Raw genomic sequence first — 14,216 nt, 5'->3', positions numbered from 1 at the left:
CTGAAGGAAGGACCACCGAACTCTATCATATGCCTTGGCCATATCCAACTTGATAAACATAGCCTTTTCCTTGGAGGTTTCCATAGAGTGAATGGTCTCCATAGCAATGACCACCCCATCTAGAATTTGGCGGCCTTCCACAAACCCACTTTGCTCCTTCGAAATAACACTCTGCAGGCACTTCTTCAATCTGTCTGCTATCAGTTTAGAGATGATCTTATAAATCACGTTGCAAAGAGAGATGGGGTGGAACTGGCCTAACCGGTCGGCCCCTTCACCCTTGGGAATTAGAGCAATGAAGGTCACATTCAAAGCCCTAAGCATCTACTTATTTCTTTGGGACTCCTAGACAACATCCAATAAATCAAGCTTAATAATATCCCAGAACTCTTGAAAGAACTCAACCAAGAACCCATCCGGTCCAGGAGCCTTCCCTTTCCTCATATGGAAGACAATCCTCTCAAGTTCTTCCATCAAGATAGGACGCAAAAGTTGCTCATTCATCTCCCTCGAGACAAGAGAAGGGATGCAAGCCAGAACCAGATTCTCCTCCACTGTTTCCCCCTGAGATTCTTCCCTAAAGAGGAACTGGAAAAACTGAAGGGCCTCCCTAGACATCTCCTACAAGGATAAGCATTGCTCACCTCTATCATTGACAAAACAGGAATGGAATTTCCATGTCTCCTTGCTTTCACCGAGTTGAAGAAGAAAGTCGTATTCTTGTCCCCCTCCTTCAGCCAATCAATGCGAGCTCTCTGCTTCCAATAAATTTCTTCCCTAGTCTCCCATTCCTCAACCACCTTGACAGCCTTATCTTTCTCTCTAAGCAATTCCTCTGACAACTCGTGCTCTCTGATTTCCTTGGTGATCTCACTCAACACAATTTGGGCAGCTTTCTTCTCATGAAAGATGTTCTCAAACCCTTAACGGTTCCACTATTTAAGCTGGCGCTTAACAAATTGCAGTTGTTTGGCAAAAGTGAACATGGCAGTGCCAAAGGCCGGCCTGCCTTTCCTCCACCAGTCCGCAACCAGATCCTGTAAAGAGGGGTCCCGAAGCCACATAAGTTGAAATTTGAAAGAAGGTGAGCGGGCAACCCGAGCCGAGGACGAAACCAACTTGATGGGCCAATGATCCGACCCTCTCCAGTCAAGAACCTCAGAATTTGTGGACCACCCCCCGCCAATCCAAAAGCAAGACACCAAAAAGCGATCCAATCGTTCAACAATCCAATTCTCACCGACCCTCCTGTTGTTCCAAGTGAACAATCCATTGCTAGGCTTGATGTCAACCAAGTGCAGCCGGGAGATACTATCCTGGAAGAGGACTGAAGACGGTTCCAACCACATGACACCCCCCTTCTTCTCACTCAACTCCAGAATGGCATTGAAGTCTCCTACCATAATCCAAGGATGAAAAGGGGCCAACCTTCGCATACCAACAACATGAGACCATAAGTTTTGCTTACCCTAAAGATCAGTGGGAGCATAGATATTTGAAAACAAAATGACTTCCCCAGTCTCGAGACTAGATAGCACCCTGGATATCGAGGATCTGGAAATGGCCCACCAGATAGGGTGGAGCCTTAAAGGGTTCCAAAGACAGGCCACCCCTCTCGAGGAACTAGCTGCCCCAACACACTAACATTCACCTCGCCCCCACAACTTTGGCACAAGACCCATCATACTCTCCACTAAAAGTTTAGTTTCTTGCAAGAAAAGGATATCAGGAGCATGATTCCTAATCAAATCCTGAACAACTTTTTGTCTAGGGCCGTTGTTCAAGCTCCTTACATTCCATGAGAGTACAATCATTTGGGAGGGTTGGAAAAGTGAGAATCCAAGGTCTTTACTGACCCTGACTCAATCAAATTCTCTCCCATCATTTTGATTTTATCCACATCCTTCTTTCTGCCAGCCTTTGAGATTTTTTATGAGGCACTTTTCTTAATATCCTTCTGATGAAGACCCAGGTGAACAGAAGACTTACTAGTCCTAGCTCTAGCTGATTCCAATTTCAGGGCTATCGGGGATCCCTCCCCCCCACCCAAATTCGCCTTCGAACCAAGAATGGGTCCCAACTCGGCCCCTACAGCTTGGTCCATCTCCATTTGTTGGTTTCCAGTCACTACCAAGGTCTGGGAAGAGTCCTCCCTAGCTTTTTCCGGTGCCCCCCCTGAAGCCCCCTGATCCAAAGGGGTTAACCCCAGATTCACTTCCTGTTGGCTGAGGTCGTCTAGCGCTTCAAATTTGTTAAAAGTATCCTCCTCCTGTCTCTCCTGAAGGGACCTCTTCTGGCCTCGATTTTTGTTCCTTATCTTAACTGGAACAAAACCCTCAGCACCCACAACATCAGTCACCATAGCACTTTTACCTTTATCAGCCCTGTCTTGACCTTGGGCCGGTTGTTGAGGGGTGTGCACCACTGGTTTATATCTAGGGCATTTATGTTGTAGATGACCATACTCATGACACAGACGACAACGAAAGGGTAAAGTCTCATAGTCAAGCTGTTGAACCCATGAGTAAGAACCCACACACATATCTACAGCATCTGGTAATGGTTTACTAAGATCAATTTCAACACAAATGCGCGCAAAGGTCATTACCTTTCTCCCTAGGGTTTGCGATGACAATCCCACTGTTTTCCCCAGCAGTGCTACTAGCATCCGTAACATGTCCTCTCGACAACATTCCACTGGTAGACGTGGTAACCGAACCCATATAGGGACCCTATTTGGGAGCTCCTCCGAAGGGTTAAACCCCACATGCCAAGGTTTAATGAACAGCCCCACCTGATTGTAAAAATATGGGCCTCCTTCAAAAACCCTATTTCGGTCCTCCATGCAATTGAAAGTAACCATGAAATAGTTGTTCGCCAGCAGCATAATCTCCATTTCCCCATCTGGTGCCCAAGACCTCTGTGCCCAGTTTTCCAGGAACTGCAGGGAGACCCTCATTCCCAGAAATTTGCAGTAGAGCGAGTGTTTTGAAAAGTACTCAACATCTTCTGCTATCATCTCTAGAGGAATGACCAACTTTGGCCTTTCACTGCATCTCTCCAGGCACCCATTAATCTTTGTAAGGCGAGAATTACCAGTACTTCCAGTCCTCGGTTCTGAGGAGAAAAGGTTATTGGAAAAAGTCTTCATATTCTGAGGTGGGGGTTTAGAACCCACCGCAGCACGGAAGTCCATGGCTGGAGCCACATGAGAGGCCTCACCACCAAAACCCGACATCGGAACTCGAATAGTTTTAAAGGACGACGAAGGGCAACCAAGGACCCCAGCCCGATGAACCCCTTGTGAAAGCGCCGCCCCTACAGCTCCCCCCTTCCAAGCTCCTCCCAAAAAAAGCCCCCAAACGGACCCCCCAAAGCCCACGGGAGTCCCACCGAAATCCCACTGCCCACAGCGGACCGGAGCCCTTCCTCCCGCTCAGCCACCCCTTGCTCCCGCGCAGCCAAACCTTCCCCCAATGGTCGGCGCAACAACTCTATCCCCCCAGCCGCTCCCAGCCCACCACTCTCCCCCGACACCCTTCACTCCCCTCCCCTTTTGCACCTGCAATAGAAGCCTCCTGCAAGCTAGGGCTTCGAAACCCTAGCTCGACCGCTCGAAAACACCTGCATGCGCGCCATAGTTTTTTGAAATTTTTAGAATGCTTATATTAGATGTATAATACAAACTTGATATATATCTTAAAATTAATTTTCTAAACATCTTTTAAATAAATATATTTAAAATATCTATATTGATTTATTTTAATTTAATTATAAAAATGTTTTCAGTTAAATTGAAAAGTTAGATATTTAAAACCATTCATCTTTATTATATTTTGACTTTTAATTTTAATATATATCATTTCTTATTTTTTAAAATAATATATCATTAATTTGGTCAAGTAATGCCAAAAACTTTCCCTTGACATTTGATGTTTGGAAGGATAAAGACAATGCTTTTGATCCTCTGTGTCCCCTTATCATACTTTTTCAATACTATTATATTCCCACTTCTTTTCTGTTTATTAATGATTTTTCTCTTCATTTTGTCTTTTAAAATTAATCACCACAAGAGCACATATAATTGTTCACAACCGAAGCAAATATTTAAAAATTAAGTCAAGACAAATTAATGTAACGTATAATTGGAGGCATCACAATGGTGTGGGGTAGAGATTATATCAATATTTGTTAGGTCAGCAATGACAATTAATTAAGGTAAACGTTGAATAATGGTCATTATATCATTCATTTGTATAAATTTTATATTTAAGACATATTATATATTTAGAATTCAAATAAGTTTTAAATAGACAAGGTTATTTATAAAGTTTATTTTAGATAATAAATAATTTTAAACAAATGATTATGTATATGACATGCATATGTCTCATATATAGATTAAATTCGTTTTTAAAGCTTATCTTAGGTAATAATCATCTAGAATATGTTTGTAAGATTATTGTAAGAAAGTTGAATAATTGATTTTATATTACATTATTACGTCATTAAATAGTAGGTTGTTGGTGGCAAAGGGGACAATATGTTGCCAAAATGTAAATTGAGAGTTATTTAAAAAAATTCTAGTTAATCTTGTAGGGAATCAAAAGTACCCTACAAAAAATTTAAATCTAAATAAGATAAGAAATTAAGAAAATTTAAAATTTAGATACACGGGAGCTAAGAATAAAATATTGTGATATATTGATTGCGACATAAATTAGATGTGTCGAAATGAATTTCAAAGGGATTAAGGTTTACCTTGTAATTGACACAATGAGGCTTTGACTACAAAGATGTCATAATATATAATTTATATATAAAATTGGATATGATATTAGATGTTAGTATGAAAAGAGATATTATTAAACTAGTTAGCTTTTATCCTACTTAGTAGAAACCTATTAACAATACACTCAAACTAAATTAGAGGTTATCTAGACTTTTGTCTCACCTCATGTAGGCTCCCCAAGTGTCTCAAGACTTGTTCATAGAGTCCTACATGTGATTCATACTTGGAGGGGCAATCAAACTCTAGTTCCTACCTTCTCACCACTTCTTGTTTTCCTTTATAATCAAGACTCATTTGTACATTTTACATTATATGCTTATAATATTTCTCATTTTGTACATTGCTTATTTGTGGAGAGTTTTGAGTTTGCAAGAAGATCTTGGTTGTTCCAATATGGTATTAGAGCAAGCTTCCAACTCCTCTCCCTTTTTCTTGAATTTTGTGAGTTTCATGGGCATCAAATTTCAAATGGTGCATGCTAGAATGGAATGAACGTCATAGTTGCACTCAAAGTAGCTAAGAAATGAATTTTGATATAGAACACTTGATATTTGGATAATAGACAATTTTTTTAGGTTTTTAGGGCTATCAATGGTGGGGTCATATGGAAATACATACAACCTATATGAATATGTATGGTCATATAGTCTTCATACAACCTATGTTGGTGCCTCAATCAACATGCCCATCTTCAACCTCTTGTGTAGGCATTTGAAAAAAAATAAAAAATTATTTTTTGCAAGGTACCTTCCTACATAGGAATGAGATTACCTTTCCACAAGGTTGTCGAATCTTCCAAGGAATGTTATTTATGTAGGATAAAGAGAAGAGGAAGTGAGGTATTCATGAACAATTGGCATTTCAGACCTAAGGAAACTTATTAAATATAATTTGGGTACAAAGTAAATATTTAAAAATTAAAGTTAAGAAAAATTAATGCAACGTATAATTGGAGGCATCACAACGATGTGTGGGGGGTAGAGAATATATTTCTATATTTGTTAGGTCAACAATGACAATTAATTAAGGTAGATATTAAATAATTGTCATCCTATCAGTCATCTATATAAAATTTATATTTAGGATATATCATATAATTGGAATCCAAATGAGTTTTTTATTAGTAGATTAAAGTTATTTATAAAGTTTATTTTAGATAATAAATAATTTTAAAAAATTGATTATGTATATGACATACAGATGTTTCGTATATAGATTAAAGTCATTTTCAAATCTTATTTTATGTAACAATCATCTAGAATATGTTTGTAAGACCATGTAGAAATGTTGAATGAAAAATTTTATGTTCATTATTATGTCATTAAATAATAGGATGTTGGTGGCAAAGGAAACAATATGTTGCTCGAATTTAAGATTTATTTAACATTTATCTAGTTACTCTTGTAGGGAATCCAATGTACCTTGCAAAATATTTAAATCTAAATAAGATAAAAATTAATAAAACTTAAAATTTAGATAGATAAGAGCTAGGAATAAAATAATTGAGATATATTGATTGAGATATAAATTAGACATGTTGAAATGAATTTCAAAGGGATTAAGGTTTTCCTTGTAATTGACACAATGAGACTTTTAATACTAAGATTCCATGATATATAATTTATATATAAAAATCTAAAATTAGATATGATATTAGATGTTAGTGTGAAAAGAGATATTATTAAACTAGTTAGCTTTTATCCTACTTAATAGAGACCTATTCACACTACACTCAACCTTAATTAGAGGTTATCTAGGCTTTTGTCTCACCTCATGTAGGCTCACTGAGTGTCTCAACACTTGTTCATAGAGTCCTACACTTGATTCATACTTTTAGGGGTAATCAAACTTTGGCTCCTACCTTCTCACCTCTTCTGGCTTTCCTTCATAATCAAGACTCATTTGTACAAAAATTACTATATAAACATGACATTTCTCATTTTGCACATTGCTTATTTGTGGAGAGTTTTGAGTTTGCAAGCAGATCTTGGTTGCTCCAATATGGTATTAGAGCAACCTTGCAACTTCTCTCCCTTTTTTCTTAAATTGTTTGAGTTTCCTAGGCATCAAATTTCAGATGGTGCATGATGGAATGAAATGAACATCACAGTTGCACTCAGAGTAGTTGAAAAATGAATTTTGTTATTAAAAAAATGATATTTTGACATTTGACAATTTTTTGAGGTTTTGAGGGCTATCAATGGCCAGGTCATATGGATTTCCCATACAATCTGTATGGATATGTATGGTCATATAGTGATTGTAAAACTTACATTAGTGCCTCAATCAACATGCCCATCTTCAAACTCTTGTTTAGGCATTTGAAGTTTTTTTAATAATTTTCACTTTTTTGAAAGGTACCTTCCTACACAAGAATGACATTATCTTTGCACAAGGTTGTCAAATCTACTAGGGAATGGTATATATGTAGGATGTAATTTTCTTTCAACATGCCACTTTTCCATCAACCCTTTGTCAACTCGTGCATCAAGAGAATATTGAATAGAATAATCCACTCATAGGGAATATTTTGTTGGTTAGATTCAATATTTTGGTTGTTGTGCATACCAATGTATCAACATGACATCACCTTTCTTCCCCCAATTTTGACCCCTTCACTATTGGCTTGTTTCATTTTTTGTCGAAGCTCTAATAGGTTCATTCTCAAGCTTAAACATGTCTTTTTGAGTGATTATTTTATTCTACCTATTTTTTTCCCTCTATCTAATGGTATGATTGGTTCTGTAGAATGATGTACAATTTTGTTTTTTCAATTACAGTTGTTTAGAGGATACCCTACACACTTCTCATTTTTGGAACCTCACAAGGTTCGTTTGGGCTCATACAAGCTCCTTTTCGAGTCCCTTTTTTGAACTTGCATATTTTTTGAGCTCTATGAAATGGTGGTGTTATTTTTTCATGACTATATTCCATAATTTTAAATTCTTACTATGTATCTTTTTAGGACTTGTACATCAATTCCAATCTATAATGCACTAAAATAAAGTATCATATCACTATATATTATCAGGAAGGTTCATTTTCTATTTTTTGTCATTTTGTTGAGGTTTGAAAGCAATACTTGACATACGTCCTCTTTGTCCACCTCAAAACATAAAACTTGTAAGAACTATATAAAGAACAAATAATTTTATTAAATGTACTCATATAAAGTGCCACAAAACTAATTGTGTGTTACTTAGGGAGAGAATGTTGAACATACACTCAATTAAAAAGTGTAATGGGGGGTTGTTTAGAGCCTTTGATTTGTCATCACAATAATAAATCCTTGGTATTCTTGCCTCATACATGTATGTCATGATGCATGCCCTTTTTTCAGTTTCTTGTACATATATTGAAGTAATGCTAGGTCTTCATTCTTTGTGCCCAATTTTAGTTGGTTTGCTAACACTGTTTCCTCATTAGCACTAAGAGAGGAAATTATGACATGGTTATTCTAATGCTTCCTTGTTTCAATGGATCGGTGAAATAACCTTGAAATACAGTCAATTTGACTTCACAAATTTCTAGGGGGGTCAATATTTGTATCTCTTATGGGGGAATTATTTTAGTGGATCATATTTGTGAGATCTAGTATTTATGTTGATCATCAAACACTTTTATGTAGTGTACTACTGATCACTCATGCTTGGTTAATCATGTTCCTTGATCATAGTTTTATATACATCTTCAACCTCATGGTTGAGTAGTTCTCTATATGTTCACTCATGTAGAGTTTTGTATCTCTTTATGTACATATTTGGAGGTTTGTTGATTCTAATAGACACCATTTCATCTTTGATAGAGGTTACAACCTTAGCATCCTTTAGGAGCTCTTTAACATCATGTTCATCATTATCAGGATATATTTTTAGGTCTTATCCATCTCTTTATCACCTTTATATAGGAGTTTTGGTCTCATTGTGTTTTCTCCTTTTCTTTGTTTGAGAGATATTTGCATTTGTACATGAGTATCTTATCAATCCATGTTGTTGGAACTCATCTTTTTAGTAATTAGTTTACTCCACAAGTATCATTTAAGGGGGTGTCAATGTGAAAAGAGGTACTATAAAACTAGCTATATTTTAGCCTACTTAGTAGAGTCTTATTCACACCATACCTAATCTCACTTATAGGTTATCCAGACTTGTGTCTCATCTCATGTAGACTCAGAAGTACCACAACACTTGTCCATAGAATCCTACACTTGTTTCATACTTGGAGGGATAGTCAAAGTTTGACTCCTACATTCTCACCTCTTCCTGCTTCCCTTTATAAGCAAGGTGCATTTGTACATTTTATATTACAATCTTATGCTATTTCTCATTTTGCAGATTCATTATTTGTAGAGAGTTTTGAGTTTGCAAGTAGATCTTTGCTTCTCGAACATTAGAGACTTATGATAAAGGGTGGAAATGAATGTTCATGTAAATGTTGATAACTTTTAGTGTTAAAATAGGTATTATCAAACTAATTAGCTTTTATCCTACTTAGTAGATTAATATTCACACTACACTTAAGCTCACTTAAATTTTATTTATAATTTTGTCTCAATTCATATAGACTCACCAAGTGTTTGAACACTTGTCTATAGATTCCTACACTTATTTCATACTTAGGGTAGTTAGATTTTAACTCTTCCCTTCTCACCTCTTCATCCTTGCATTTATAAGCAAGGCTCATTTTGTATAGTTCCCATTGTGTTAATATCATATGTGCATATTTCTCATTTACGTAATGTTTTGAGTTTGCAAGCAGATCTTGGATACTCCAATAGTAAAAATATTTATAAGTTGAGCATTAAATGTTTATGAAGTTCAATGCAAGTAGGTGTGAGATAGTGATTGATAGATGCCTTTTTTAGGGGCTCTAATTATGGAGTTGTCAATGAATATTGAAAGGATACTAATGATTCTTGTTGATTTCTAATGTCTTCATTCAAACGAAATTTTCAGATCCAATTATGGTTTAGTAAATTCCGGATCCTAATGAGTCATTCTTTATTTTGTTCTCATTGATCTTTGAAAAAATCGGGGAAGAGTTTTGATTATGATTTCTAGGGAGAAAGACCTCATGATGGTAAGTATGGGTCCTCGTCATCCATCAATGCATGGTGTTCTTCGACTGATTGTTACTCTAGATGGTGAAGATGTTATTGACTATGAACCTATATTAGGTTATTTGCATAGAGGGATGGAAAAATTTGTTGAGAACCAAACAATTGTTCAATATCTCCCCTATGTAACACGATGGGAATGTTTGGCTACTATGTTCACAGAGGTGACAACGGTTAATGCGCCACAAAAATTGGAAAATATTCAAATACCTAAAAGGGCTAGCTATATTAGAATGATTATAACCCCTTGTATATAACACCTCTAGGATTAAATCAAGCCCTTGATAGTGTCTTCTCCACACCTATCAAAATGTTGATAGAAAAAATAATTATGCTTCACCTTTTAAGGGATCAAAAGAAGTCATTTGGAAATGTCATTTGTAAGTATGCAACCTTTACTATTAGCTTTACAAAAATTATAATATATTATATCTTTCTTTCATATAATATTTATTTTAAAAAATTATAATGAATGTAGATCCATTACAAAAAATAACCACCTTTGCTCAAGACATCAAAAAAAATAATAAACATTGCTAGAAAAAATTTCAAAAAAATCACTACACTTCATATAGATGTCCTTGTTTCAATGAAGAAATAAAATTTTAATTTAAAAAAATATAATAAGAAAAATGTGCTACAAATTAACATAGGTCTTAATTTTTTTGAATTTTTGTTAGTACTAATTGAAAAATTAATAATAAATAAAGTATTAAATAAATTTTACCTATATATACGCACACTAGATATTGGAGCCAATGGTTTAATTCCAATTAATCATGAAAAATATTATTTGTAGTGAAAGTTATGTATTATGGAATATTGTCACTCAAGAAAATAATAGAAAGTAATTAATTAAAAAATAAAAAACAAAAAAATGACTTAAAAATTATTTTTTTTTAAAATAACTTTTATTTACATAGAAAATGCTACAATTAATTAGTTTACATTATGCTTATATTCTTTCCTATTTATTCCCTATAATTGACACAAATTAAAATTTACTAAAAAATACTAATTGTATATTACTGAGGCCAAAAAGTGCGACACACTATTGTGGGATCACTAATTACACTGGTACTATATATAGGGATGAATAATGAAAAACCACTTTCATTTGCACATACACTACCAAAGAACTTAGCCTTTTAAATTTTAGAGTGAGTATTGGGTTAAACACCATAATATAGAGGATTCGTGTACCTATGTGAGGTAATTAGGTGTGGGTTATGAATAAGCAAGGTGAGTTCCCACATGATGTGAGACCTTTTTTTAATTATTTTTTCTCATTTTATGTGAAATTTTTTTTTTTTTTTTGAAAAATGTTATTTTTCAAGATAAGCCTAATGAATTATTTTTAGTTTCATGAGTGACCCACACATTTGAACCATTGCCCATAGGTTGATTCATAAGGTCAATCCATGGGCATATTATTGACCTATGGGTTTGATCTAAATCACAAAATCAACTCCCATCATCTAGTAAGCATATTTTATACTAATTTTTTATTTACTTTATTTGATGTTTGAATATACATGCGAATTACTTATGTTATTTCTCCTTGTTCATGTATATAGACTAATATAGATATTTGTGAGAGACCATGAAACCTATAGGCTGTGAGCATATGACCCTTAGAGCCTCCAAACGAAAATTGTTTGTAACTAGAGGCCACAGGTATGGGGCATATAGTGGCCTGCTGACCCTGCATTATGGTGCATGCATGTTGACTAGTCTTATGGAGTAATGAGACTTCAACCTACCAAATTTTATTCACCAACCAATGATATGATTGCGACTCTTGAGGATATATGGTGTGCTCTATGTCTCCTAGTTAGGGTTCCAGAAGTGGAAAGTTGTCACATTGTATATCTAGAGGATTGATAGTTATATAGGTGGTGAATATGGCACCAAGGGTAGTGATAAGAAGGTGTACTTTTCAATGATAGCATACTCGATGTGTCCCAAGGACACAAGTGAATGTTTCTCATTGTTAGTAATATTATCGTGTTAGATGGAATTTAGGCCTATGCAATTTTATATGGTCTTGCTCTTATTTGGAGAGAGTTAGAGGAGCATCAAACACCATTTTTCTATGGATGCTACTTTTTGGCTTAATTATATGATGGTCTACATAGATTCATTGATGAGAGTGACACATCACTTAAGGAAGTCTCTCTCCCCCACAATGGGATTATGAGCACCTTAATATTAAATGCTTTTTAGGTCTCCCATCCACAATAGTGTCAAGAGGAATAATGTTGACCTATTGTATTGGAATACCAACAAAAATAATTGGTGAAGGGAGTGATAGGTGGAGAGAGGGATAAAAAATCAAGTTCTGGTGAAAATGGATTGATAGATTAGTGTTGTGTGGAAACATATGAAGATCCTACTAATATTTGACCATGAATGTCATAATCGATTTTAACCTAGTCACAATAGGTGATCATAGTGGTTCCTTGGTAGGTATCATATATAACTATGGACCTATCTCATTTAAGTGTATTGTACATAGTTTGAATACTTTAGTATACTATATGCCCTAATCACATTTTGTATAGAATTCACTAGTGATCTATATACATGAGAGGGGAAGGGATAATCTTACATAAACTTATCGAGTGATGATTGATGATAATGAGATAAGTACCCCACTATAGCTCATCATAGATGTTGATGTGGGGGTTTTGGTAATCTAAGTTAGTAGCCCAAATATTAAAGGTTTGATAGTCCCCCAAGTGTCAAGGGTGTCAAAATTGGGAAGAATACCACAAAAACCATATTTGGTTGGGCAACTGAAGACCAATCATTGGGGTGGGCAAGAACTCCTTCACTTATAACTTTAAACCAAGAGGCTTTCCCTAAGGTGTTCTAATAGATATCATTACAAATACTAAACACTATCCCTAATACAAACCATACCCGTTGCATAGTGCATCCCTATTTTGGTCAAAATTGTTCTCGTATGCTATTTTAAAATAGGCAAGGTCAAGCACTTTATTAGATTAGATAATATACCACATAAATATCTATGAATGTGTTTTAAATAATAATCCTTTATGTTGTTATATATATTTAGATATAGTAGTGAGAACACACTAAATTAGCTAAAATTGAAAAGATAGTTAAATTGATTTGTTGTGAGTGTTTTTGAAGGATGTGGAGATAGAGCATATTTCCACCTTTATCCAACTGGGCAATATAGTTGTTGATTTTATACAAAATATGTAATAATTGAAGCTAAAGACAATACCTTAGACAAGACACCACAAAAGATTGTGTCTTTCAAAGTGCATATGTAGGTTGGGCTTTGCACATATATTTAGCAAAACAATAAATGTTTACATGATAATAAATTATTCCACTCAATAATCAATGAGCATACCCATACACTTAATTTATTTTCATGAGAAGATACTTCAAATGGCTTTACAAGTATTTTGTATTCATCTAGCTTGCCAATTAATTAACACACACCAAAAATTATAAATCATACACAAGGAGACACTCAACTAAGGTTGATTTTTACTTTAATCATTTTATATACAATTATAATATTTAATACAAATATGGGATAAACCCAAATCATTACAATGCTAAAACACCTTAGTCAAAGCTAGAAATTAAAACCCTAGGGATTCCAATGAATATCTCTTTCTCCTAGATTTTTGCAACTGCTTAGAATTCCTCCAATCTTTCATCCTCTTTTTTGAAATGAAGATATTTAACATCTTTAATACTATGGGAGAGAGAGGCTAAATCTATCATCATCTACTGACCTAAGACTAATACATTGACATTGAATGCCCATATCCATCATGAGTTCTCTTATCCATCATGAGTTCTCTCAAAAATATGTTTAAAAACATGTAAATCTGTCAAGATACATGATAAACATAAGGAAATATTTTCTCTATATTTGTATATCTCTTTTGTATGTATTATATTATAGGTTTCAAGTAAAAATGACATAAAAAACCTTGATAATCTATTGTAGATGTTGCCATGAGATGCCAAAGAAATGTCATTATTAAAAATTCTACCTAAATCCTGTTGGAATCAAGGAACACTTAGAGGGGGGGGCGGCTGAATCAGTGTTCTACTGATAAATAAATTTTCAAACTTATTCTCAGACCACCAGAAGAAGATGCAAGAAAGTAAAATGCAGAGACCCAAGATAATCAACCACAAAATCATAGCACCAATATTTTTATGTGGAAACCCAGAAAGGGAAAAACCACGATGTGATTGGAACCCACAATATTCATATACTATGATCAAGAGTACATAAATATTACAAAAGGG

The 14,216-nt window shown here is 34.9% G+C and overlaps 1 protein-coding gene across 1 annotated transcript; it reads right to left on the bottom strand.

The window, feature by feature from the left end:
• Positions 1 to 935: 935 nt before the first annotated feature.
• Positions 936 to 1,349, bottom strand: LOC131875313 (uncharacterized). Its single transcript, XM_059219394.1, has one exon. The coding sequence runs from the start codon at positions 1,347 to 1,349 to the stop codon at positions 936 to 938; it is 414 nt and encodes a 137-aa protein (XP_059075377.1).
• Positions 1,350 to 14,216: the final 12,867 nt, after the last annotated feature.

This window comes from Cryptomeria japonica, chromosome 4, assembly GCF_030272615.1.
Source record: "Cryptomeria japonica chromosome 4, Sugi_1.0, whole genome shotgun sequence".
NCBI classification, from domain to species: domain Eukaryota; kingdom Viridiplantae; phylum Streptophyta; class Pinopsida; order Cupressales; family Cupressaceae; genus Cryptomeria; species Cryptomeria japonica.
The sequence above is the reverse complement of the archived record's forward strand: the minus strand, read 5'-3'. Positions and strand labels throughout refer to the sequence as shown.